A 26,956-nucleotide genomic window follows, 5' to 3' on the forward strand; every position below is an offset into this window, starting at 1 on the left:
GAGCATTGATACCTCAAAATAATTTTTTTCAGTGACAAGACGAATTGAACCTAAATCATGGGATCCATGGAGCCCTCCCGGTCTGTCCCCCCGACTCTCATCCAGTCTCGCAGAAACACGTGTGCGGGTGGGTGATGAGGCAAGTAGAAAGAGAAAGAGAGAAAGAGAGAGTGAAAGAAGGAAGAGACTATGAGAACAGCCGGGCCAGAGGAAAATTGCTAGAAGTGGGAGGTGGTTTGAAGGAGCGCCGAGGGGCTGACGAGGAAGGGGGCGACAGGGGGAGTGGAGGGGGGGCAAAAGGGGGACAGTAGTGGGAGGGTGGGTGATTGAGAGAGGGGGGGAGGGAGTGGGTAGAGACGTCTGAGGGAGGGGAGGGTGAAGTAGGACAGAACGATGAAGAGAGTCGAATTTTTACCCAAGCCCCCCACCCCCTCACTTTCCCCCCGCCTCCCCCAAACACATACCAACATGAAGAGTCTATTCCTCTTGAGAGCGTTGAGAGCAAAACCCAAGTCCAATTCCCTTTCCACGAATATCCCATTGAAGGAACACAAAAGCGTAGATGAAGGAGAGGGGAGAGAAGTGAGGAGGGGGTACATTGCTCCCCTCACCCCACTTCTTCCCACCCACACGATGCCCACCCGACACCACCCACTGGGGCCACCCGGCCACCCCGCCTGCCCACCCACTCGCCACCCGACAGCCGTCGAGGAAACAACCTGCAATTCCTCGGGCACACTAAAACCGCCGTTAAATATTTTCGTTGTAACAACTTTTTTTTTTCTCTCTCCCCCTCCCCCCATTGTTTGACTATCCCCATGGACTTGTGATTGATTTAATTTTCGTGATTATTATTTTTATTTACCCAACACGTGACGAACCCAGCGGATAATAACGAGCTGTGTACTGCAATCGGTGAGTGTTATTATTATTTTTGTGAGCCAAGGGCGGGAGGACTTGAATTATTGCTATCACTTGGACTGTGTGTTTTTATTATTTATTTTTTCTTCGCTTTTTATTCATTGGTGTGAATTGTTTTTGAGCTGAGTCTCGGGGTTTCCAAGTGTTTTTTTTTTTTTTGGTTTTTTCTTTTTCTTTTTCGGTGAATTTGTGTTTTTGGTGTGTGGAAAACGTGGGGGCACCTCTGCGTAGTTTGTCGAACGGATGACGCTTGGGTTGAGGGCCACAACAGGGTTGGCTGTCTCTGACCTGAAAGCGTTCGGGGGATAGGTTCTCTCTTTCGGTTTGATTCTTCTCTTTTTAGAGGCTGGGGATAACGCGGGATTCTTTCTTGCTCGCTCGGTTTAACCAGTGCGCATGCGCTGGGGAATTGAACAGGGGTGGCCAAGGCCTCCCCTTTGTCGTTAAGTCCAGATGGGGGAACTAAATTCCACGGGATGAATTTTCTTCGGTATTGTACACGTTTTCCTTCAGTTGGGACTACTCGAATTTTCGGGAGTCGTTCTTTCTTGTTTTTTTTTTTTTCTTTTCTTTTCTTTTCGCTTCCCTCTTTCAAGGTGTGGGGGAGGTTCCGCATCTGTCAGGGGGTGGAAGAGGTGGTAAAGGTGGTAGCGGTGGTAGAGGCGGAAGGGGGACTCAGGCGAAGGGGACGAGAAGAGGCGGAGGGGGCGAAAGGGGAGGCAACGGGGGCAGAGGGGAGGAAGTGGTGCGAGGGGTGGAAGGTGGGGGGTGAAGGGAATATTGATTTATCCGGCTGTTTAGACCGCCTCGTCCACCCCTCAGCCCTCGTTTTCCTACAATCCATCCCCCCAACCCTCACTTCCCCTAACGAGTTGTGACAACCCCCGGTGCCGATGCTCTCCTTTGGGTTACAAAGGATTCAGCTGGAATATCGATACCACCGGCTGGCTTTTTAAATCATCTTGGGTTATTCAGGAAAGGGGTGGTCTTTTAGGAGGTACGCTTGCGTGGATCGATAGTGTATTGATCTGAATTCAAGTTCTTGCTTTGGTGTAGGGAATCGTCATCGGTTTTTCCGGAAATTGGAATGCTTTCCCCATGGGGGATTATATCACCCTCAAAAAATTCACCGCTGGAATTTTTAATTGGGGGAGTTGTTCACGAACTACTGTTCGTTTTGGATTGAGAAAAATTTTTGAATGGTTTTTATTTGTTTTTTTTTTTTGAGGATGTGAGTGAATGGCGGAGGGGTGGATTTTTGGAGGATTTATTTTGATGGGATTTTTAGTGGGAAAATTTCTCCGCTTGGATTTATCATGATTTTCTGGTTTGACCTTTCGGATGTTATGTCGAGGCATTAAACTGCGGGAAAATCCCGGGAAATCTCGGGAGAAAAACACTGTGTGAGTGAATTACGAGATAAATTCATCAATTTTTACCGTTTTAAATATTTTCTTTCTTCCTGTAGTATTAATTATTGCAATTTGTCTGACGTGAAATAAAAATGCATTCCGGTTTTAAAATTTATGCAAATGATTTTTTAAAAAGAAAAATTACTCTCTCCCAATGATACCGAGTTTTTAAAATTTTTAATCTATAATCTATAAGTGGTTTAAACAATTTTATAATTTCAGAACCTTCGAGTCATTCACTTAAGAATTTTTTCAAAATTAAAAATCTGTTCTGACGCTTGAAGATTCAGAATCAAGTAAAAACCTATCAAAATAAAAACAATGAAGTTAAAAAAAAGAATTGGAGGAACTTGGAGTGAAATGGGGATTAAAGGAAAAGTCTGATATCAAGTAGTAAAAGTTGAAGGGCTGTTGGGGGTAAAAATTGGCAAAGTAACTCATGCAGCAAAGTTCCTAATGAATCCGCCTGTTGAACAATCTTCCCTGGAAAGGTCATAACGGTAAAGGAGTTTTTATCGTAAACCGTCCTTGAATGATTCAGGTAGCCGAGGAAAAAGATCGACCCTCGAAGGGGGTAGAGGTGGCCTCGGTGCCTCCCAGGGGTGACAGTCATTCCCCATCGGCTTTCACATTTCCGTTTTACCGAGAAAAATACCATGGAAAGCGGCACAACAGGTATTAGCAGGCTAGACTGCTACGAGGACATGTTCAAAGAGATTACAAGAAAATTGTACGGCGACGATCCCGATCACAGAAGTAAGGATTATCGCATTCTAATGGATTCATCATACCCCCGAGATTTCTCATTATTCATGACTTGTTGTCGGTTGCAGCCTCTAGTGTTCAAAACGAATTCGAGACTTCGGTTTCGTATAAGAACGACGAGGACACCGGAAACGGCACCGATTCCGAGGAGGGAAATTGGATTTGCGAGGACGAGCCACTCAAAGGAACTGATGGAAGCAGAATTGCTGCTTATCATGCGTCAAAGTCCACCTGGCGTTGTTACGAATGTGGTAAAGTCATTTTTCTACTCAACATATTACCAATTTTATAGTATCATTGATATCTTGAAAATTAATAAAAATAGCGGAATTTTTGTGGGAACTTTTTCATAGACCTTCAATTTGCCTACAAAAAAGTTCTTATCAAGAGTGACGCTATCTCCTTCCGATTTCCAAATATTTTCAAAAATTCCACGAAATTCACTCATTTCGTAGATCAAAATCGGCCAATCCCCAGAACTTTAATTTTGCCAAATATCTCAGAATCGAAACGAGATAGGGAAAATCGTATTGAAACTTTTTTGTAGCCCTTGAAATTCTGTACAAAAAAAGTTTCTATGAAAATTCTGCCATCTCCCTTCATTGTCGAAATATTCGTCAAAGTCAGATCCGAAAAAAGTTAAAAATTAAAAAATTCATGGATTATGGTGTGTGTGCTTTTGGAGAATAATTTGATGTTTGAATTCGGGTTTTAGGTGATTGTATGAACGGAGGACCGAGAGAAATAGCGGAACACTTTGTGGAGTTGCACTTGTCGAGAATTCACGAGGATTCACGACATCGACACCATTCAGGGAGGAAGGATTACCTGCAGAGCGACGTGAAGCTTGAGGATATTATTACGTACCTGGAAAGAGTGCGTGACAGAGCAGAGAGACAGGCACCACCCTCCAGAAGGACGCAGGAGACCCAAACAGTCCCAGCTGCCCTTCTGCCCGTCACAACCCCCTTTCTCCTTCAGGAACTCCCGACAACGCCACCCCAGCATTTGCAGACAGTACGTATTCTCACATTATTTAATTTATCCAATAATTCCAAGGAGTCATTTCCAAATGCCATTTAAATTATTTGAAATCACGAAGAAATTCTGATGACGCGTTGCCTTCATTCGAAATTATGCGGAGAGAAAAATTCAGTAAAAATTACCTAGCCATCTGGTAATCGTGCTCTGTTGTAGCTGTTAGGGGGAAAATTGCCGCACCGCTCAGTTCAATTTGTCGAATGCTCAGCCGTTGCTGGAAAAATTAACGAACTTTTGAGTAATTTTGACATTTTTACTCCAACGGCTAAATAACTTTTAACGCGCAATCGTCAATTTTTCGTAATTAAATTAGTAACAGTTATCTAGTTATTAGGGAAAAGTTATCTAAAAGTCAAGAACATTTTTTCAAACGGTTGGATAACTTTTACCATGTAGACGATCAATTTTACAAAGCGGTACGGTAATTTTCATTGATTTTTTTCTGTCCGTGTAATTAAACGAATCTCATTGTCTCATTGTCTCATTCTTAGAAAATCAGCAGATTTCGAGAATTTAAACGTGTTCCCTCTCGATGCGTGAATTTTATTTATCGTGAATTCGGTGACCTCATTACATCTGAAATCATTGATTTCGCATCTATGAAATTATTTTAAGTCAATTTCATTCACGAGGTCTCATTAAAAATCACTTAGAGTCATTGACTTCATGTTTTCCCGAAGTCAAACTTGAAGTCATGGTGTCACTCAATCAGGCAGTGTGTGGCCCCTCGAATAATTCAGTAGTTCAGTCGTACCCTAAAAAAAAATTTCGCCAAGGGTCCATGCACATAATAGAAGTATACAGAGACAAATTCAATAAAAATTACGAAACCGTTTAGTAATCCGGCTGTTCCAGCCGTTTAGTAATTTAAACGTTCGAGAAAAATTCATCGAAATTAGGGATTTTTCTCAAACGTCTTTTACCAAGGAATCAATAAATCTTTATTATTGAATCACCTGAAGGTTAGGCAACTTTTACTGATTTTTCTCGGCGTGTATGTATTTTTTTCAAAAAGTTATTTCTCCAAGTGAGTAATTCCCAGGCGATTCTGATTTGGTTCCAATAATAATCATCATATTGTTTTAGAGAATGATTATGCGGGGGATATTTTAGGTTAACAAGATAAAATTCAAGCCAAAGAGTATGTGCGATAGACACCTAGTACGTGTGAACCTTAAGTACCGAGTTTGCGAAAGAGAAAAAATTGAAATAATTCATTAACATTGATAACTGTTGATGGGGTACATTCAAGGTCAAAACCAACATAATCATCCGCCAGAGCAATATGATTACCATTATTAACATCTAGTCCAGATCACCCGGAGAAATAGAATTTTTATGAAAATTCAAACTTCTTTTAAGTAGATGAATCCTTAGCAGAAATAATTATTTCCTCAGTGTATATGCAATGTCTCAGTAAACTCGGCACTAATTATTCTCATGACGTAGTTACTTACACAATGAGTAATAAGAAAGCAAAATGAAAATGTTTCATTCACTACAAGATGATTTATAAAATAGATCCTTTGACTTATCACTCTTACTACTTCATTATCGAGAAGAATAGCGAGAGCAGTTCTCACTTTAGATATATCTCGTAAAATTTCCTGAACTTTCCACTAACGAATTAATTCAATAATAAAAACAGGTCAATTCTTCAAGCTCTTCAATAGTCTTGGCAATTTTGGCATAGACAGGCTGTCCCTCAATACTTAGAATTGTTCCTTTATTCCTCTTGCAACGATTTCTGACTAAATCCTGTAAATTCTCTAATATTGACAATTATTAATCAAATTTATTCAAGGTCATAACTAACAGCCATCCTCCATTAGTAAAAATTTCCCCATTTCTTATAATTATTTAATACTTATTTTTAGAAAAAGCTGCATCGCAATGAACAAATATATCAACACTAAATTCGTCGCTATCCTAGTCTTTAGTTTTTAGAAAATATCTCAATATCGACACGAGATACCAAAAATGGCATATAAACTTTTTTGTAGCTCTCGAAAAGCCCTACAAAAAAATATCAACAAAAAAATCCACCATCTCCCTCGGACACTGAGATATCCGCAAAAAGGAAAACCCTAATTAAAAAAAATCCGCAGAACCCACCAACAATGACTACCTCATCAACAAGCTCATCATCAAGTGGCAAACGCTACACATGCCCGTACTGTCCTTATGGTACAGACAGGCGTGATCTCTACACACGTCATGAGAACATCCACAGGGAGGAAAAGCCCTTCCACTGCTACGTATGCTACAAACCCTTCAACCGTGCTGATCACGTGAAGAAGCATTTCCTCCGGATGCACAGGGAGCACACGTACGAGTTGGCAAAAATAAGACGTACACCAACCACTAATGGTACCAAGACACCTCACGAGACCAACAGCAACACCATCAATGGCACCTATACAACCAATTACAATAATAATAAGAGTTATCAGCTGCAAACGACGCAGGCGACCGGTGCTGCTGGTGTAGCACCTGCTCTCTATCAGACTGCCAGTATGACCAGTGTTGTAGGGGCTATACAAGACAGCAATTGCAATAGGAGAATACAGAATACTGGCTGCAATAGCAAGAGCCATTTGAAGGCTGGAACTAAGGGTGCACAGGAGAGAAGGTAATTATTTATTTCACTGGCAATCTAGATGGCAGATTTTTTGTCCAAAAATTCTTTCTGATTCTTCTTGATTCTTTTTGATTTTTTAATAGAAAATATGGAATATATTTCCTATTGATATTTTAATTTTATTGCCATTTTAATTCTCAGATACACCTGTTGCTATTGCTCATGGAGTGGTGTGGACAACTGGTGTCTAAAGCGTCATCTGAATACGCACCTGAAGCCCTTCGCCTGTGCTCTCTGCGAGTACAAAGCAGCCAGAGCTGAACGTCTCGCGACACATGTCCTCAAGGTTCACAACAAACGTCAGTGCTCCAGGTGCTCATTCCTCGGGGAAGACGCCTCTCAACTACAACTCCATCAGCTCCACGTTCATCGAATAAATACGGGTAATTCATCCAGTGGAGCTTCAGTTCCTGTATCTCTGGCGCAATCGCCTTCTCTCGCCAGCCCGACTACCCCGGCATCTGCTCCAACGATAAACCGACATGATCCTGTTCAGTAAGATCATTAATCATTTCAATTATTCCAAATCTACCGAGTCCAATTTTTTTTTTGAAGTGGTGAAACGAGACGACTGCTTATCTTTTTTTTTTTAATTTTTCTGGAAAATTATCGATCAAATTTTCATGTGTTTTTTCTACAGTTTTATGATTCTTTTAAAATTAAAAGTTGAGGTGAAATGATGGAAAATGTTTTAAGGATACGCATGGGCGATACATTCAAATGATTATAGCCAATGGAATTGATAGAAAAACAGAGTAAGAACGACGAATAGTCCATAAAATAACGGCCATATACCTTCTGCTGGATCGCGTCGACCACCTGTTTGTATGAAAATTTTCAACACTTCAAAAAGTTGTTTCGGTAACTGAGTAAACCTCAAGAACGATGACATTTACCAGAAAATGTTCCAAAAAATGTTTCCAGGTTTATAAAATTTGCCATAAAAAAATTCCTCATGATTTTAAATAATAGTAATTTTTATAGCCCTGCTGGTGGTGGAAGACCACCCCCTGGACCTCCAGTGTTTCCGGCTCCTGCTGCCGCAGTTGTTCCACCACCTACAACCATCCTTGGGTGAGTAAATTCGTTACAACTTGGAACAATAAAGAGAAGAAAATAAGTTCATGTAGGACTCTAGTCACGTATCACTGAGCTTGCCTGTTGGGTAGTTTACCTATATCACGTTTCATTTTTTTTTCTTTGTATTCCTTTCCCCTCGAATATTTGATTTCAGCATTTCGTTTTGTTAGCGCTATGTATAGTTTCGTTCAATATTTACATGTTCGTCAATTTACGCAATGGTACTTGCCACGTCGTTATTTTATTTTCGTTTTGTATGCGTTTTCTGTCGTTTTTGCCGTTTTATTATTTCTTATTTGATTATTCATTTGGATAGCACGCTTGTTGAGAGTAATTCATGGTTTTCTCAATGTATAATTTTTCCATGTTTTCAATATTTATTTCTGCTAAATTTAAACCCCATAATTTTTTTCTCACATTTAAAAAATTATAGAATATAAAAATTAGAAGAATAATATTTGATACGTATTTTTCCTTTAATTTAGAATAAACATGCACATTTTTTTAATTAATTAATATTGAGGGATTTTTCAAATTGAAAATGGACTGTTCAATCATTTTTTATGGAAACAGAAAATGGAATACGACAATTGAGTAGACAAAAAGAGACACATGATAATTAAAAAGGAATACTTTATCTAATTAAGAAAGAACCAGTAAATTTCGATGTTGAGTAATGAGAAAAATTCAAGGAAAAATTTCAACTCAATTTGATGTTTGCGGAATGAGAAACTGAGAAAGTCAGGAACGAATGGACATAATTTTCGTGTATAAGCTCCCAAATTTTAATAACGCATTCAATGTTCATGTGCTTGAAAAGCATAAAATATAACTGTAAACTCGAAAATTAAATGAAAGTTGTATGAACAGTGCCGCAGTGGTAGCAGCCACGAGATGGTAATTGTGATAATTCCCGAATAAGGCAATAAACAGCGAACAACGCACGCAAAACGAGGATAACTGGACGTACGTCAGGTGCGACACCAATTACCTAAATTAACCCCGGCCATTCCATCTCCATCTCTATTTTATCTCAAAATTTATCCCCCAATACTCTCTCTAATTAGGATTAAAAGTCATAAGTCCAATTTACCATAACTCTCAATTACCAATTTATTTAAAACTATTGATTCAAGGAGAAAGCATTAATTTATTATTATCAAACAATTGGGAATGGCGAAAACTAATCGTAAACGTCAGATTAAAAAAAAATTCCAATGGTTTGCCGAATTGTGTGGGATGTAAACAATATTTTAGTAAAAAAGTATTGAATAATATAATCTAGAAATCTGACAAGTAAAATTACTATTCACAACATTTTCAAAGCCAAACTTAAATAGTCATTATTTAATCCGAAAATTTAGTGTCTATGGCTAGAAAACAATAAGATTTCTCATAATTACCGTAATTTCAATTATTTTCACCTGCCCATTTTGGAGATGTGAATCGTTAAAAGTTGAAAAATGCAAAAATTCGAATTTTAAAGAATTTTAAATCTCAGCAGCTATCAAGTTAAAGAGAGATCAAAGTCTGGAAAATTTTGAGAATCGTTCTTCAATGGATATCATCCAAATTCAGTAACTAGTGTACTGCAAAATATTTCATCTAAATAGTAGAATTAGAAGTACTTTAAATATCCAGAAAAAAATTCTTCTAATGCTTTCTCCTAAAATCTATAATTCTTCATAAAAACTAAAATCGAATGAATAAAATAAGCGGTGGAGTAAAATAATAAAAAAAAAATTTCTTCAAAAACATCAATTTTATCAACCGTCTCTCTGAAATTTATCGAAAAAATCTTGAAAAATGAGAAAATATGGGCAATAACTACTTGAAAATTAATGGAATAGCTCCTTGACACTAATACCTCCCAGATATTTCCCCGTGATAATCACGAAAAATCTACAATATGAAATTTATTGAAAATACAGTGAATCAAACGGCCGGAGTAGATCTCGGAAGCAGCGGGAGCCTCGGAAAGTTCTGACGCAGGCAGAACTTGCAGAGGAAGAGGAAGAAGAAAAAAAGCGACAGATTGAGCAGAAAAAGCGGAAGAGAGGCAGTGGTGTTACCAAATATCTCAAGTGTTACCGTTGTCCAGAGGATGCCTCAGCCCGAGCACAAAAACCCTACCACACCAAGGCATCTCTAGTGTTGCACATGCTCTGGCGACATGAGCGTCAGTTTAATCATCAATTCCACAATCGTTTGACTACTGAACGACTTTGGAGGAGATAACGAGTCATTAGAAGTTATTTGTCAATATTTTACCTCGTGTTCCTCGAGTCGAGTGCAATTTTTTCTCTCCATTTCTCCATTCCAACACTCAAACGTCCAAATTTCAATGTTTTTCTTTTGTTATGATCATTATCTCGATACTAATTGAGTTCAGAGGAAAACGTGGCAAGACTTTTTTGTGGAAAATTTCGTTAGCTACAAAAAATGTCATATAATGCTTCCTCCTAGAATCAATAGGTTCGGCTGAAAATGCATATTCAACAAAAGTGAAAAATTCGATATTAAAGAGAAATCAATTTTTTACTTATTTTAATGTGAAATACTCTTGTTAACGATTTATTTTGGGGAAAATCTCGCAGGAAATTGTAAAGTGCACATTTCACGTTCTAGAGCAAGTTCTTATGAAATTTTTTCCAATTATTTTTCACCCTCGAGATACTCATGTTATGAATTCTTGACTCATTCCTTTCGATTTCGTGAGCACGTGGAGGTCCAAAATGTTTTTTCCACGATTTTTTCATTGATAGATAAGTTATAAGGTACGAAATGACCAAGGATATTAGAATACGAGTGAGAGTGATGTCCAATCGACGAGATTGTCGTAGTTTAAGGAAAATTAAACAAACCAATCGTAAGGAAAATTTTTTTATATTTCCCAAAGGGTGAGAATACTTGTAATTTGTAAAGAAAATTATCTTGTTTACGTTGTCAACTTGAAATATATTATATCTATTATATTTGGAAGTCATTTCAATGTGTAAAATAGACGGTTTTGTACAGATACATTTTTGTCAATCGAATTTTTGTTTTATTTTTCTTCCGGGGGACTAAACAATTTTATTAGATGCTCCTGAGGCTGCGGTCTAGGCTGGAGCTGCTCTGTCGACAAAACGTCCCAGAATCGGTAAGTATTTCATTTTCTCGGTGACAAGGTCAAGACAGTATCTCGTGAACTCGAAGTTCTTTATGATAGTTGAGAGGACGAGATAGTAGAATCCATAGACTGCCATTAGATGAATTACATAGAGGCTAAAACCAAAATATCATTGTATGATTTTTTTTTAACTCAAAAGAGTGCACGAAAAATTCAGTCATGAAGCGATAAAACGATTTACGGCTTTTGTCGTAGATGAGGTAATCACTATAATCGACTTGTCAATCTAATCAAGGGTTTCAGAGGAATTTACAAAAAAAAACATAAAAAATGGGAAAATAAGCCCTTAAACTAATTGAGACTGAACTCGCAAGTTCCAAAACGGTTTAACAGTTTACGGTCATCTATGCAATTCCATCTTCGCAAATAAATGAGATTGATGTTTAAAAAATAATAATTTGCAAACTCACAATTTAAGATGCAGGCGTGCCTTCGGCAGATCTTCCAACTTCTCTTTCATGCAGTACTGCCTCGCCCCCAGTATTATCCTCTTGATGTACTCCAAGTCATTGATAGATAGGAAATCAATATTGAACAGTGCTTTGTCCTGCGAACTCATGTTGTCCCACAAGTCGAGTAAATTGGTGTTGTGAAAGATCCAGTCCCTCGTCGTGAAGTACTGCAGAACCTCGAGCCCATCGGAAATTCTTCTCTGAATTCTTACCATGCTAGAAAATCAAACGATAAATAAAATTACAAATGAAACTAGTTCATCCTAGATAATACAATTATCCTACCCCCTTCCTTCTACCAGAGAAATCGATCAAGAAGATATTGCCGATTATGAAAGGAGATACAATGAGAAATAAAAAATGGTAATAATCTCAAAAGAAATATAATATTCTCTCCTAGAATCCATTATTTTTTTATGAAAACGGCAATCTGACCAAGACGATATCAATTATTCACTTCTTTTAACTCAAAATTATCTCGGGAATAATTTATTTTAGGAGTATAATTTATATAATTTATTTTGGATTCTTTTAAAAAATTCAGTGTAACATTCTCTGAGTCCAATTTTGCGCTATTTTAGCGTTTTAACTAATATATTAGATGTATGTAATATATATACTATATACAACATATAGATATATTTTTTTAATTTGAAAATTATGCCTTAAAAATTAATGAAACGTGAAATACAAAATTTTCAATCCGGAGTTAAAGAAACATCATGATTTTAAATTTCTATACAATGGAAATAATTAAAGTGTGAAAAATAAATGATTCGTTAATATATTACATTGACAGACTCTTTTTAGTTTAAGGGTCTGGCGCTTGACGATCGCGATACGACCGAATTTCTAGAGTAAAAGATGAATGACAAGAAAAAGAAAGACAATGATAAAAATGTCAAATACTCACAATCGTTTTTGCCTAAATATCAACATGAGGAAATCAATGAAGTACGCAGGGATAATATGGAAGAAAAAGACAACCAAATTGTGTATAAATTTACTGCTCCGAATATCGCCGTCTGGGTACCAAATTGCTCCATCAAAAGGGAATTCATATGCAACCGATTTTCCTTTCTCCAACACGTCAGCCCATGTAACTGGAACCACTCGGCTCTGAGTGATGTTGAACACCGGCATATCTGGAGTTCTGAAATCCCTAATTAGTTTAATTTCTTTATTCCATACCCTCTCGATATTTATTCGAAGAAAAACACATTTTCTCTTTTTCTCCAAATTTCTTCAACACCACAGTTCTTTGAAGCAGAGAAGTTGGATAATTTTCAATATAATTGAAGTAAAAGCAAATAAAATATTCAAGCAGAACCTTCGTAGAATTAAGAAATAATTGTTGCACAAGTAGAATAAACATTCAATAACTTTCTCAGAGAAAGTACCGGTAAATTTCCCCACATGAGAAGTGACTATCATTTTCCATTTTAAACCAATCGGGAGCAGAATGCAAATAGTTGATCTAGAAAATTCTTGAAACAGGAAAAGTGAGTTTTCTGGAATAATTACGCAGATAGAACATTGAAAGAGAAAAATCTATCGCTTCCACTTGAAATTCTTGAACTTTTTTGCTCTATTACTTGGCATCGAATTCCGCTATACGTGTTTCCTTTAATAACAATAATAATATAAATAAAAAAAACAATAATAATAATTATTATTATTATATATATATAATCTAATATGAAGTGTAAATGATTCATTATTATTTTACACTATTCTACTTTTACTACTGGGAGATGACGTGCATGTTGTGATGATAAATTACCTGGAATATGAAAACTCATACCTATTCTTGGTACTTCCAATCTTACAGGCAATAGCGATGAGTGCATTGATGGCAAAATCAACGGACACCACCTCAGCGTGATAATTGCCATTACAGTGCATTGATCTGATCACCCCTTTACCAGCGCCCACGATCAGTCCCACTGGGCCATTCAAACTATCCACCCACCCTGGCAGAGGCTCCTCCCAGGCCGGTGTCACTGAAAATTTCCATATTCAGAAGATCCACAGCGCAAACGCCCAAAAAACACGAATTTCAGGACACCGTGTGTAAAGTGATATTTTACGCACGCTCCCATTCCACACACATTGTGACGAAATAAAAAGCACGTGCAATCCATGCTATTTTTTATATCTGCAAAGTCCAGTGGTCGGAATTGTGATGGGGGTGAAGTGATTGTTTTAGCACGTGTCGAGGTCGTGTGTAAAAATGTACTTTACACACTCGGAATTCACGTTACGCACGTCGTGCGGAAAACACAAACTTTACGCACACCAAATGGCTTCAAACAGTGAACTTCAAATTGGTATGATAAAAGATATTCTAAAAACTAAAAATCTCGTCTTTTTTATATTTAATTTAAAAAGTTGTTATTGAAATTCATCTAGTTGTGGCATAAATATTCGTTTTATTAGTATTTCGACCAGCTTTAAACTTGGGAATGATTACAGGGAGTCTCTTCAACAATTTGCCGACAATCTGCATAAAAAAATCTAAAAAATGGTGCACGGAGAAAAAATTTCACGCAGAATTACGTGAGAGTTCCGGTATCCTGGGGCGAAATGTTAATCAGAAATTGAGAAATTACGGAACGAACCTGAAATTTTACGAGAGTTTCACAATATTTTTACGTGAGAATGTAAAAAAAATATGCGACCCTCTCTGTAGGGAATATATATGCTTAATTGGTGATGGTCAAAAATCGAAGAGTCGAAAAGTAGCTTTTTAAAAATAGTAAGGGGAAACGACAAGATAATGGATGGATATCCTTGGCCTTGATCACTCACCGATTGAAGGTCTTGCGATTACGCAAGGCATATTCGGGTATTCATTGGCCACAAGTGTCTCTGCCAATCTCTTTGAATATGTATAAGTGTTGGGATGTGGCTCCAGCAGCCTGAAAATGATAAAACCATTAATTGTGGATTTACGACAATAAGTTCATCAGAAAAAAATTCCACTGATTATTTCCCGGGACTCGATCCAATCCGCCAATGCCAACGCAGATTTTGAGGTGATAGTTCTAATTTGGGTTAATTTCCATTTTTTTAATAGAGAACTGAAAATATTATAGAGAAATTAACAGAACTTATAAATCATATGAACATCCTTGAATTTATAGCTCATTAATTCTTGTCACCATTGAAAAATCAAATTTTTTAAACAATTCAGTGTAATTTGGAACTCAAAATTCAAAAGAAAATAAAAATAGATTGATGGAATTCTTGATTGCCTGCTGCTGAAAAATTGGGATGTCGATTAGGATTTTTTTTCCATAAATCAAATTCAATGAGACTGCAAAGTCTAATTTTCTTCAGCGACGTGGCATGTTTTTTCGAGACCCCAACCGACAGTGAATGATTAGGGCTCTTGATTATAGAATTTCAACCATTTCGATGAAATGGGTATGCTTTAATGAGTTTTACGATCGTAAAAGATCGAGATAAACGACCTGTTCAATTTATAACATGTTCATTTTTGACTCCTCGTTAACTGCGTAATTATGTCGATAAGAAGGCGATTTACGAGGAGACTCAGAGGACGTTTTTTGTGAAGAACTTCATCCTCTAAAAAAAATGCCTCTGGTATTTCCCTCAAAAATGCTAAGCTTGGCATATATTTGACAAAAACAGAGAGCGCAAAATTTTGCAAAGAGGTGATAAACTTGTATTCAGTATATATCATGGAGTCAAACCAAGCCAACAACATTTTCGTAAATATCATTTTTCTAGTTCTCATTTATCCCTATAAAAAGAGTACCTACAAAAATATCGCTATCAAGCATCAATTCTTAGATATTATTTAAAAACTGACTCTCAAAAATTGCAATTATCCCACTCCCATTGTTCCCTTATTTATAAAAAATTACAAGATATATATAAGACATACGTATTAAAAAAAAACAATTATCCTAGTTTACCATTTGGCTAGAGAATTGGTCTGATGAATTTAGCACTCACTTCGGAGTGATGAGATCGAGGGCATCGTCCTTGAGCCAACGAACGAGTCTCATGACCTCGTGGGGATCATCCGGGGCATCATAAACCCGTTCATGCAGCTCATCCTGATCGACATGACAGAAAGCAGTGCTCACATGGACAAAGACCTGAAGATTTTTCATCCGTCTCGCCAGCTGGAGCATCGAATCCGTTCCAATGGTATTCATCTCAACGGCGTCCTTGAGCTTGGCCTCGAGTTTCAAGGTCGCTGCACTGTGGTACACGATTTGCACACGCTCAGCAAGAAGATCACGTTGGGCTTCCGTCAGTCCGAGATTTACCAGTGTCACGTCCCCCGGTAGAGCAATAACTTTATTAATGGCATCTGGTTGCGATTTTCGGAGTCTCTCGAACAACTGTTATTACATTTTAATTGTTATATGTTTTTCTATTTCATGTCAATTGTTTATAAAAATAGTGCTTGGACGATCTATTTTTCATTGCAGAATGGTTAAAATTTATTTGTCAAACAGAGATGTATGAATCCTGCGAATTTCGCTCATTTCGCTCGTTTCGCTCATTTCGCTAATTTTGCTCATTTCTACTCGCTTCAATCGCCGAGCGAATATGCACTGCAACTATCAGCTTGAAAATACCGAAGTAATGTGTTTTGATAAAAACGAGGGACAACTGAACATAAAAAGTGATTATCATTTTATACGAATACTTGGTACTTGGCTGATGAGCAAAGTGAGCGAATATCGTCGCTAGAATTACGAAGGATGTATAATTGAATATTAAATTAAATTCCAATAGCTGTTAATGATGAATTCAACTACTGAGGGTCAGTCTCTTGCTCATTTCGCTCCCCAAAATCGAGAGCGAAATGAGCAAATTGAGCGAATTGAGTAAATTCAGTAAATAAGACGTAAAAACATCAGACGTCAAAATAATTGATGGTTGGAGTCAGGGATAATGTACCTACGGGAAGTTTAAACATCTCCTCGACCCGTTGCTCCGGTGTTCGACCCCGTTTTGAACGCAGGAGAATGTAGATGCGGTCCAGATCGCTGCAGCTGTAAAGAAGCTTCTCCAGGAGGACTTTCCCCATGAAACCCGAAGCCCCAGTTATAAATATCGTTTTGCCCTTGTAAAACGATTGGATTTCGCTCAAACCGTCGTTTCCTTTGATGCTCGCCATCTGAAGAAAATCAGTGGATGATGAAGCTTTTGGAATTTAAAAGATATGATGACAGCGGGCATTGTCAGTCAGTCATGAAAATTGCGCATAAGTGAAGAATTCGATGGGTCACGATATTCGTTTATGGAAAAGTGAGTATGTGCAATTGAATAAGTGCTGTAATTTATATTTATCGGAGTTATTTATGTTGTTGGGAGATATATGGGTGCACCTCGCTGCTATTTCCATCCGACAAGTTTCAGGTGATTGCACCTTGATGATTACTAAGTGTCAAACATTTCAGGGTGAATGTTTGATGGGGAAAAACTGTATTATCCCCGCAGCATCTGGATTAAATATGTTAATTATGTGTGGGGAATATATATTAATTACGGACATATATTCCGGATAAATCTGCATTATATCGGATCTATGTAGAATATAAATTACCTATCGACATGATACGATTCAAAATATTACCTTACAACATCCCAACAAAAAATATTGCAACCGAAAATATAATTGCTTCAAAATTTTAGAACAGGAAAATATTGGAGCTCAAACTATTTCGATAAAACACGTTATTTCGAAACATTACAAGAACGAGGAAAAAAAAAATTCTCATATTTGGTATGTACTTGTCAATTACCCCCTTTTACTCGCCACCACTGTCGCTGTAAACATTTGTAATGTTTTTAAAAATAATATTATGATTATTGAATAAAATTTAGAGCGGTCGTTTGAATATATGTGAGCAGTTGAGATATAACTCAAGTAATTCGAAATTCTCAAAACGTAAAACATTTAAAATATTTAGAATTCAGGCAATAATTTTCCTGCATTCTCACTTTTATTATTCATTCATTTAAAATGCAGAGAAAAATTGCCGATCATTTAATTAAATAAATAATTAATCCGTCATCAATCGAAATTTAATTCAAACCAATGCAATTAAAAATCTAGACGAAGTTATGACGAAAAAATTAAAAATTAAAAAAAAAATCTCGCAATGTAAAAAAGGATCTGAAATATAAAAAAATTATTGTCAGGGCAGTTAGATATCCGTAATCCAAATGAAACAGAATCTGACTTTCATTGCAAAATATCAAGTTTCGCCTCTCACCTCCGCAAAAAGCGATCAATGGAAAAATACGCTTGCATTCGTAATTCCTCAATGGAATATTCCCAAATCCCGCACCTATTCCACCATCTCTCCCATACGTGTCGCAACATTGAGGCAATAATCCCACCTAATGACTAAATCCACGAGAGAAAAATGCGAGCGCAGAATATTTTCACCGCGCAGAAAAAAAAACTGGAAAATTTTTTGTTGCACTTGTCAGGTCAATCCAGTGAAACGCTTTCTGATTAATGTCTGATTACCGTGAGGTGACTACTACACAGTTGAATCCTTTCTACAGTAGTCCAGTACTTGCGTAATTACTTGCAGTTTTTAATCCGGAAGTTGCTCGGATATTAATATCACGGTGAATTTATTCATTCGGTAATAGCGGTTCGCCTAATGTTCATACGCACGTGGTAATTATGACTCTTGCTGCAACTCGGTAATCGATTTCATGACAAAATCAACGATTCAAGCAACATTCTCTCAGTTCAGAGACTCTAAGAACCATTACCCCTAATTGAACTGAAATTACTTTTGAAAAATATCAAAGGATTATTTTTCTCACTCGAACTTCAGCCAATCAGAGCGCAGTATTTGAGACTGTCAAACAGAATTTCAGACTTCTATTTATAAAACTTATATATATTTATATATAAATATAAATATTATATATATATACATATATTGAATAAACCGGCTTCAAAAAACGTTACATTGGATTTTTTTTAAGGGAATATTATAGTGATGTTTATTCAAAATTTCTGACGGATATTCACTAGTACATTTTCAAATTTATTTTTCATTTTTCAACGCATTTTATGTTGAAGATGCTGCGGGACAGATAGACGAAAAAGTGGGTTATTCTCTAGATGATTGATCAATGAAATACTCTAGAAGATTTCTGTTCACAAATATTCATGAGCAAACGAATGGTAATGTACCGCTGTGAATGGGAATAGCGAAGGAATCAATGTGAAGACAGTTTTTGTATTTATGGTTTTGTATAAATGTATTTACATTTTTTTTTCGAAAATTTCTCAAAACTCAAAATTTTAACTTTTTAAAACTAAAACATAAAACTACTACACGTTCATGGAACTTTGTGGGTTCTGGAATAAATATAAAAAAATGTTAAAAAATAAGAATGGAACTATTTTTATTTTCAATGAATGCCCATTAGGCTGCCTAGGATAGAGGACATTAAAAAATATTCACATTTGCCAACTATTTAAATAACTTTGGACTGTATGTTGAAAGTCTTACAACTTTAATTACGAATTTTCTAATCATTTTTCAGCTTGCAATATCATTTTGAAAATTTTCCCATTATAACTAATTATAACCCATTATAGCTCTCATTTCTTGTTGCAGGCCAAAGCAGATGACCACAAAATCGGAAAAAAGTCAGGGACTGGTTATAGGACAGTCATGATATTGGGAATGAGTTAATGAACAGCGAATGCATTAACTAAAAATCCACTCCAAAAGGCATGATTGGATTTGTAAACTAATAAATAATCAGTTTTATGCATCGCTTTTTGCTAGACAGATTTAGTCAAAACGTTATTACCGTAATAGTTTAACTGTCCATTAATTCATCCATACCCCAGAATCCATCCCTCCACGGCATTGATTTCAAAATTGGGAAAAACGAAATTCATGTATGATAGTGCTGGCAGCCGAATGCCGATATTACCCCAACAGGCTGTAACTCAGACTTTTCACAATTATTTTCCCATTTAATTCCCGGCAGTATTTATCCGACTTGACAAAATCAACTGACTAAAACTTTAATCTAATTAATCCTTATTTAAAGCGTAGGTGAGCAAAAGGGAGTTGACTTGAACCACAATTTTCTGATACTTTTTTATCAGGAGACGAGTGAAAAACCACAATCTCTGTGACAGAGACATTTCTACACTGACGACAGAACATTGATTGACCTCTGCACAATCCAGGATCAACAGACCGTGGAATTATAGTCTGATATTCGTGAAAATCTTGAAAATCATCGGAGCTGAAAAAATACCTCGAGCTCTCTCGTCTGTGCATTAAAAAACCCGAAATTCCGTCAACATCTCTCAATTGTGGATTTTACATCAGTTTATCTTCGGATTGTAATCGATGACTTGACATTCAGTGCTGTAACTATTTATTAAAACAGAAATATGTGCCCCGCGGGTACTAAGAAGAAATAGAAAGTTAAGGAGAATATGGGTGGATCCATCTTTGAATTCTTCAATTTTCATTTTGTTTCTTTCAAAATTCACTCTAATTTTGTACGCAATGTTGAGGTATTCATTGAAAATTTACGGTGAATAGTGAATAATTTTAGAGGAATTCTCCAGAACACTGGGGAATTCTTTAACGCGTGATAATTGCAACGGATGTTTCAACGAATTTAGCGATTGAAAACTGTAAATTACACTTGAATCATTTTATGAAAATCCATAAAAACAATTTGAGTGATTCACTTGCGAATTTACTGACGGTAGTGGCCCTGCGGTTAGAGTCCTAGACTAGCATGCTAATGATCCGGGTTCAATTACAAACACCGACGGTCAAAATTTATAGCATTTTAATCTCACAGTTTCACTGCCGAGTGGTAGTCCTGTCAAAAACACGGAACCAGGGCAGGTTTTTTCCCTCAAAATTATTTTTTCCCTCCCTTCGGCAAATGCCATACAGAGGGTTGGGGAGTGGGAAGGGAACAAATCGTACAGACCCGCAAGAGTGTAGGAAAGAAAAAATTTTACTCCTGAATTTTTAATTGATATAAAATTTGGATAGCCTCTTGTGATCTTCATCGCTATTTATTGAATTTCTATTCATATTTATTTATATATTCTTAGTTATATTGTATACATTTTTTATTTTTTATTTTTTATTAGTAATTTAAACGGCGAGTGAGTCGGGCACGTCTTATCGTTCTACGGCCCAAAAATACGGACTCCAATGAAATTCTCGCGCAACAACGGCTTACGAAGTTGTTACCGATATCTTCCCGTTTTTCATGTTTTTTTGGAAATTTCTGGTAAACTCTGAAATTGACGCCAAAAAATAAATCGTTTTCAGGTTTCATCATGATTAAATTACTCCCAAATTTTCAAGGTCGTCCGTTTAGTTTTCTCAATTTTTCTAAAAAGGTTTTGAATGTTTGTAAAAGTTTAATGAGAACGTAAATTCTCCCACGGTGAAACTTCGGATGAAATTTCGTAAAATATTAAATAATCATAAAACTAAAAACCGTCATTTTTCACGTAAATTTTATCAACTGCTTCTCCGAAATTTGCGAAAAAAACAAAAAATGAGAAAAGATCAACAATAACTCCTTAAACACATCGCAAGTGCTTGAATTATTCATGTTTCATTCCATTTTAGGAATAAAGTGTTAAAGTGAGATAAGTTGACTCATCTCTGAGTTTAGTTTTTGAGCTATAACTTCGAATCTAACGAAGATACCGTAATTTTTGTAATAACATTTATTATAGCATTCAACTGGCTCCACAAAAAAGATTATAATAAAAATTCTGCTATCCTCCTTAGATTCTGAGATAATCATTGAAAACTTGTCAATAATCGCAATCAATTTATCTCCGTTTCCCCTTTAAGTACTAATTTGTTCTAATTACTCCTCACTCTGAGTTCTATTCATTAAAAATGTTAATAACATTCAAATGTTCAAACACTCCGGTTGATCTTTTACTAATTAATCTACCGAAACCGCTGTGGTTTTTGAATAATTTTATCTACATGCTCTGTCGCTTGAGAAAAACCACAAAAATCACCTAGAATATCGCGGTTCATTCCACTGTACGAACAGTTATCCTTGAATGAAACGTTCCACGAGAAAATATTCTTTTTTTTTAAAGAAATTGTACACGAGCTTTTAGGAAATTACCCCTGATAATTGCATACTAGCTTTTCATTGACTTCTGACCATTGCGATCTTAGTCGGATCTTTGGACAGGAAATAATCCACTGAAATTCCCTCGACCTTCAAATTTAATCGCTAGATTCCCCTCACGTTTGAACTTCTAGACCAATCGATATTAAGTTCAATTAAATTTTGAATTGATCCAAAATCCAGAGATAAATCCATACTACTCGACTCACATGAATATTCAAAATTTTAATCAATTTATCAATAAAAAAATCTCTATGAAAACAGAAGATTCATATTACTTTATCATTGCTAAACATTTCAAAAATTTCACCCGAAATATAAATAAAAATTTTCAACCACAGCATAAAGTACCCGGCAATCACCCAATCTATCGCCTCGAGAAAATTCCGCCCCTTGTCTCATATTATCACAAACTTTTTTTTCTCAAATTCCTCTCAGTGCGCAGATAAATCCACAGCCTCTGATTGCCCAATAAAAAATGAATAGTGCAACAAAATTCTCGGAGACTCAACCGGCATGAGGTTGCGGCAATAGAGAAAGGAAAATATGAAAAAAAAAAAAAAAGGAGATAAGAAAAATTCAATCTCGCCATTTTCCGATCATCCCATCCAACTGACAAGTACAACCTTCATCATCCCGATAATGTCATCATAAATGGACTGCACTCGGCTCGTGCGCGTTAATTATTCTCAAGACCCAGAGAAAAAGCGAAACTCAATTGACACTTACCATTACCGAATACGTTCCTCGAGGTGGACGTGCACTCACTAGTGTATTTTCATCAAGAGTGACCACTGTTTGGGTGGAAGTTAAGAACCTAGCACAATCCCCGCTCCCCACTTTTATGAATTACATGGAGACCAGAGTTTAAAAACCCATCCGAGTACAGAAGAGAGATGGAAGGTGCTGGGATACTTTTTCTTCTTTCACCCGTTCACCTCGTATGTTTACGAACCGACACTACTGTTACTGACCCACCTTCAGTCATCAAACCTTTGCGCGATTCAACCCGCGGCATTTTCCCGGCTCCTTGGGACCAATCAGCCCAATTATTCCGTTAATCGTGAATTTGATTATGATAAGAGATAAACACATCAATATGATCCACAAATCTTTTCAGAGACTTATCCACTCGAAACAATAAACGATATTATAACAATATCAATTGTGGCAAACACTCATAAATTGAGATGATGATACAACTAGTCATGTCCAGGCCACAACGATTTTTTTTTATAATAGTATTATGTCTTAATCTTCAAAAAGTTATTCAATTATCAATCGAAAGACTTTTTTTTTATTTATTTTACATCGCTTCGAGTCATGATGACTATGTGATTGATCAGGATTTTAAAAAGGATTAGATCTCACAATTCTGCTCGACCAGAAATCGAACTTGGAACCTATCCGCTCTGAGGCAAGTCGTAAAAGATCAAAAAACCGCCTTAATAACGACTGTCTTTTGAAAACTCACATTGTTTTTTTCCTTTCGCATCTCTGGTATAAAACACTGATAAACTGATAATTGTATTGTAATTCAAAACCGCCCCAATTCTGAATTAACGTTATCCTTGAAATAACAAGTATATTAAAAATGTACTTAAAATAAGTTCATTCTTATACTTATTTTGAGTACAATTTATATTTGATCCTAGTATATTTATAGTTGTATGTTTGATTCAAGTATTTTTTTCCGTGTGCAGAATAGATTTTGTGACGAGTGTGAGGGTTAAAAAACGAGCCACAGGAGCAATTGTTGCGTAATCATTTCCTTATTATCCTTATTATGATCCTTATTATAAAAGTAGAAACACAAAAATGAAGTTCGCCCGAGTCGAAATATCTCGAACCGCGTAAGACTAATTCCTCATTGGTCAACTCCAACCGCTAAATTCAAATTCGGCGCACGGAGTGCGCAGTAGGTCTCGTATACTATTAAAATAAACGAAGTCCTTATTATAAAAGTAGAAACACAAAAATGAAGTTCGCCCGAGTCGAAATATCTCGAACCGCATAAGACTAATTCCTCATTGGTCAACTCGAACCGCCAAATTCAAATTCGGCGCACGTAGTGCGCAGTAGGTCTCGTATACTATTAAAATATACGAAGTATAATTAATAATGGAAATATTCTCTTTCATTTGTTTGCAGGGAACCTATCAGGGAATATCGGATTAATCATCTTGGAGATCTCATGGTATGACACGTGAGAGTTTTTACAACCCACCGATGGTAGAAAAAATTGCCATAAATTTCCAGAAGGATTGGGGTTAGAAGCTGACTTGTTTGGTATGAAAATTTTCAATTGCACTTCTGATTTATGACAGACTGATTCATTTGGGTTTCTGTCTTTCTGTAGATGTCAATGTTGATCACCGATCACACGGCATTTTTTTTTCTCAAACGCAGTATTTACGTTTGCCATTTGCCGGGTATTTACGGAGACGAAGAATTCCAAAGGAAGTTCTTCATCGGGAAAAACCGAGTGATGTTTTTCGGACAAATAGACTCTATTTAATAGAGACACGTCCGTTCGTGACTTTACTTTATGCTCACTGCGGAATTTCTGTTTTCCTTCCCAAAGGAAAATTATACAGATTAGCTCTCGCAAAACGCTGCGATTTTTTATTCTCTCAAAATTTCAGAATACCAAGTAACACGTGATAACTCAATAATTAAAATTTCTGTTAATTCTGGTTAACAAAACTTTTAATTATTCGCTTAATTGCAAAACTATCGCTTCATGGTGAAAAATTTGAAGGTGTTTTTTTAGCTCATTCAATTTTGAATCCCGTTAATAATAATTAACAACTATTAATTATTGATTGATTTCATTGAATTTGTTTAATTTTACTTAATAGAATATTTTTTCATTTCTTTCTCAAAGTGAAAAATATTTTTTTTATGAAGATTAGTGCGATTTTCTTTAGTTTTCTCCAGTTGGAGAAATATAATAATTTTCAATGTTTTGATGACCTCCTGAGGCATCTGCCCCGCAAATAATTCTAAATTTAGAAGGGAATAATGGTAGATGGATCTTGTGTTATTTATCAAAATAAAATCCCCCGAAATAGCCACAAATGAGAAGAAACGTAGTTTCTCAACCTCATTATGATAATTCGATAATTAAGATTCGAGAGTGAAGATTGAATGTTTATATATCGGCAAAGAATTCCCCTTGAAATTGATGTGAATGGGAATAGTATCATATCGAGTTACGAAATTTATTAAATCGTGATGGAATTTACACATTTCTTTCACAAACATCCTCTCACTTTTTTGTGTCCTACATTCTCACAACTCTTTTGGTACCTATCAGAAGAGAGTAGTGCAAACAAGTGAAAACTCTGTACTCCGCCCAATTGATCGGTATTAGAAATTTGTCTAGAAAACCTGATATTCAAAAAGCAAAAAATTACTGAGGAAAATTTTACAATTACCAACTAGAAAACGCTGAGAAAAGGGGCCCAAAATGACCCACACGGAAAAACGTTATATATCAGCCAAGTATATATTAATAATACGCACATATATGCCGGCAAAAAATCCAACATGTCACCTAATTGTCGGATGTAATTATTAGCATATATAATTTTTCCGTACGGAAGAGGAAAACTCTGGTGCTGACACGTGAGTTTTTCTCGTAATTCTAATTTTCTACGAGTTTTCACTTTTTTTTTTGTACGATAATTTTTTTCGAAACATTCACTCCCTACTATTAATTGTTTGCAAAACACACGTGTCAGACCATAAAATAAATTATTACTCGCAACTCACCTTTTCACAGGGCACTAGTTCCGAAAACTATTACGTAATTGCACTGGCAACTCTTCAACAATCGCGAATAAACAGTAATTCAACAATGACAGCTCCAATGTCCAGTCACTTATCCACGACTTGATCATAAAATTCTCATTACGCCTAACTACTAATTGCCTCATTTTCATCATCATGAACCGATGAATTAATCCCGCCGTCTCACAGGTTAAAAATCACGAATTACCGAGAATCCATTCGAGCAATCTGCAAATACAAGTGCAATGCCAAAGATCAAGCCCCTCCTTCATCGCAAAAAAATATTTCTGTGTTGAATGCTGAGTCCTGTGTTCTTATCCGGTGAAGGTCATGTTTACCATTTAAATCTCGCGCCTGCGCACGTTTAACCTCTCCCCTCTCCTCCACCGTTTGACCAATACAAAAAATTCCTTCATTATTACCATATTACACACGTGGGCTATTACTTTTTTTTCTACATAATATTCATTGAATTACTGATTTATAGGACAACTATTGTAACGATCATTAAAATCGATTGTGTTTTAGCGAATTTGGAATTCCTATATAGAGAGAAATATTCAATAAAAATTACGTGTATTTTCCGTAATTCTGGAGTGAAATGTGGTTGTCAGAAATTTTACGGAACTGTCACGGAATTTTTTTGCGGTGTTCCGTAATTTTTATCTGAATTATCCATAAAAAATTACGATACCGTCACTTAAATTTTTCGAATCGACTCCGTAATCGGTAAGTGAACTAAAACTTCCGTAATTTTTACTACACATTTCTCTCCGTGTACGATTTTTTTATATTTCTCAACTTTTTGGATCATTTTTAAGAAGTACACGGAGAAATAAATTTTTTTTAACAAGAATATTCTCTTAACACTAATTTTGTTGGGGTTAGTACATATTATTGGCTAAAGAATTTTTTTTCCCAGTGTAAGAAGGGGGTTGTGCCTTGAAAAAATATCTAGAATGGAATTAGTACAGATGTAATGAAAGTTTTATGCAATTACGGTAGGGTAAAATTAGCACATAATATTATAGGCGTTTGCAGTAAAAACAATATTCTGATGGAGGGGTATAGTAAAATTACTAGACAGAGAAGAAAGTTGCTTTTACTCGCACTTTAATTTCAAACAACTACGATAATTCTATCCCACTTGTGTGTCGTTAAGTTAATTCAAGTATTATAATAGTAGTATAACTAGCCTGTGGAGTAATTTTTATATTCAATGTAATAATTCCCGAAATATTCCCGAAATGTGGAATTTTGTGTATTTAAAAATATCCTGTAATCATTTAAGTTTATTGGTGAATAGCTTACATACTTTTATTATAAATCGACATAGTAAATGCGTAGTTTTTTTTTACATATTTTTTCAACGGTGTACATTAATGCGTTCTGTATGTGTATGTGTAAGCGTATGTAAACAAAACTTTGACCGCGGCAATTACTCTTCAATCGATGAGGCGATTAAAAAATTTTGTCAAATCGATGCATTTTTGTATAATTT

The 26,956-nt window shown here is 36.1% G+C and overlaps 2 protein-coding genes across 7 annotated transcripts; one reads left to right on the forward strand and one right to left on the reverse strand.

Annotated features, from left to right (window-relative positions):
* The first annotated feature begins 703 nt into the window (after positions 1-703).
* On the forward strand, positions 704-10,835 carry chn (charlatan). 4 transcript variants are annotated; one of them, XR_892985.1, is made up of 9 exons: positions 704-915; positions 2,875-3,089; positions 3,167-3,349; positions 3,814-4,115; positions 6,248-6,771; positions 6,922-7,275; positions 7,765-7,854; positions 8,731-8,835; positions 9,792-9,877. XR_892985.1 is itself a non-coding variant. In XM_011317170.1 (8 exons), the coding sequence occupies exons 2-8, from the start codon at positions 2,990-2,992 to the stop codon at positions 10,096-10,098; spliced, it is 1,860 nt and encodes a 619-aa protein (XP_011315472.1). In that variant the 5' UTR covers positions 704-915; positions 2,875-2,989; the 3' UTR covers positions 10,099-10,835. The 4 variants fall into 4 exon arrangements, 3 of the variants coding, with proteins under 3 accessions (XP_011315472.1, XP_011315474.1, XP_011315473.1); XM_011317170.1 differs by lacking the exon at positions 8,731-8,835 and having other exon boundaries at positions 9,792-10,835; XM_011317172.1 differs by lacking the exon at positions 8,731-8,835 and having other exon boundaries at positions 2,879-3,089; positions 9,792-10,835.
* Positions 10,731-25,729, reverse strand: LOC105274238 (putative fatty acyl-CoA reductase CG5065). 3 transcript variants are annotated; one of them, XM_011317167.1, is made up of 8 exons: positions 25,438-25,729; positions 16,433-16,648; positions 15,469-15,863; positions 14,296-14,405; positions 13,289-13,487; positions 12,398-12,646; positions 11,443-11,700; positions 10,731-11,127 (listed from the first exon to the last, which is right to left on the reverse strand). In XM_011317167.1, exons 2-8 carry the CDS (start codon positions 16,646-16,648, stop codon positions 10,962-10,964), a joined length of 1,593 nt encoding a protein of 530 aa, XP_011315469.1. In that variant the 5' UTR covers positions 25,438-25,729; the 3' UTR covers positions 10,731-10,961. The 3 variants fall into 3 exon arrangements, with proteins under 3 accessions (XP_011315469.1, XP_011315470.1, XP_011315468.1); XM_011317168.1 differs by lacking the exon at positions 25,438-25,729 and adding an exon at positions 22,390-22,487 and having other exon boundaries at positions 12,398-12,637; XM_011317166.1 differs by lacking the exon at positions 25,438-25,729 and adding an exon at positions 22,390-22,487.
* Between the last annotated feature and the right edge of the window lie 1,227 nt (positions 25,730-26,956).

This window comes from Fopius arisanus, unplaced genomic scaffold (assembly GCF_000806365.1).
Source record: "Fopius arisanus strain USDA-PBARC FA_bdor unplaced genomic scaffold, ASM80636v1 scaffold00010, whole genome shotgun sequence".
NCBI classification, from domain to species: domain Eukaryota; kingdom Metazoa; phylum Arthropoda; class Insecta; order Hymenoptera; family Braconidae; genus Fopius; species Fopius arisanus.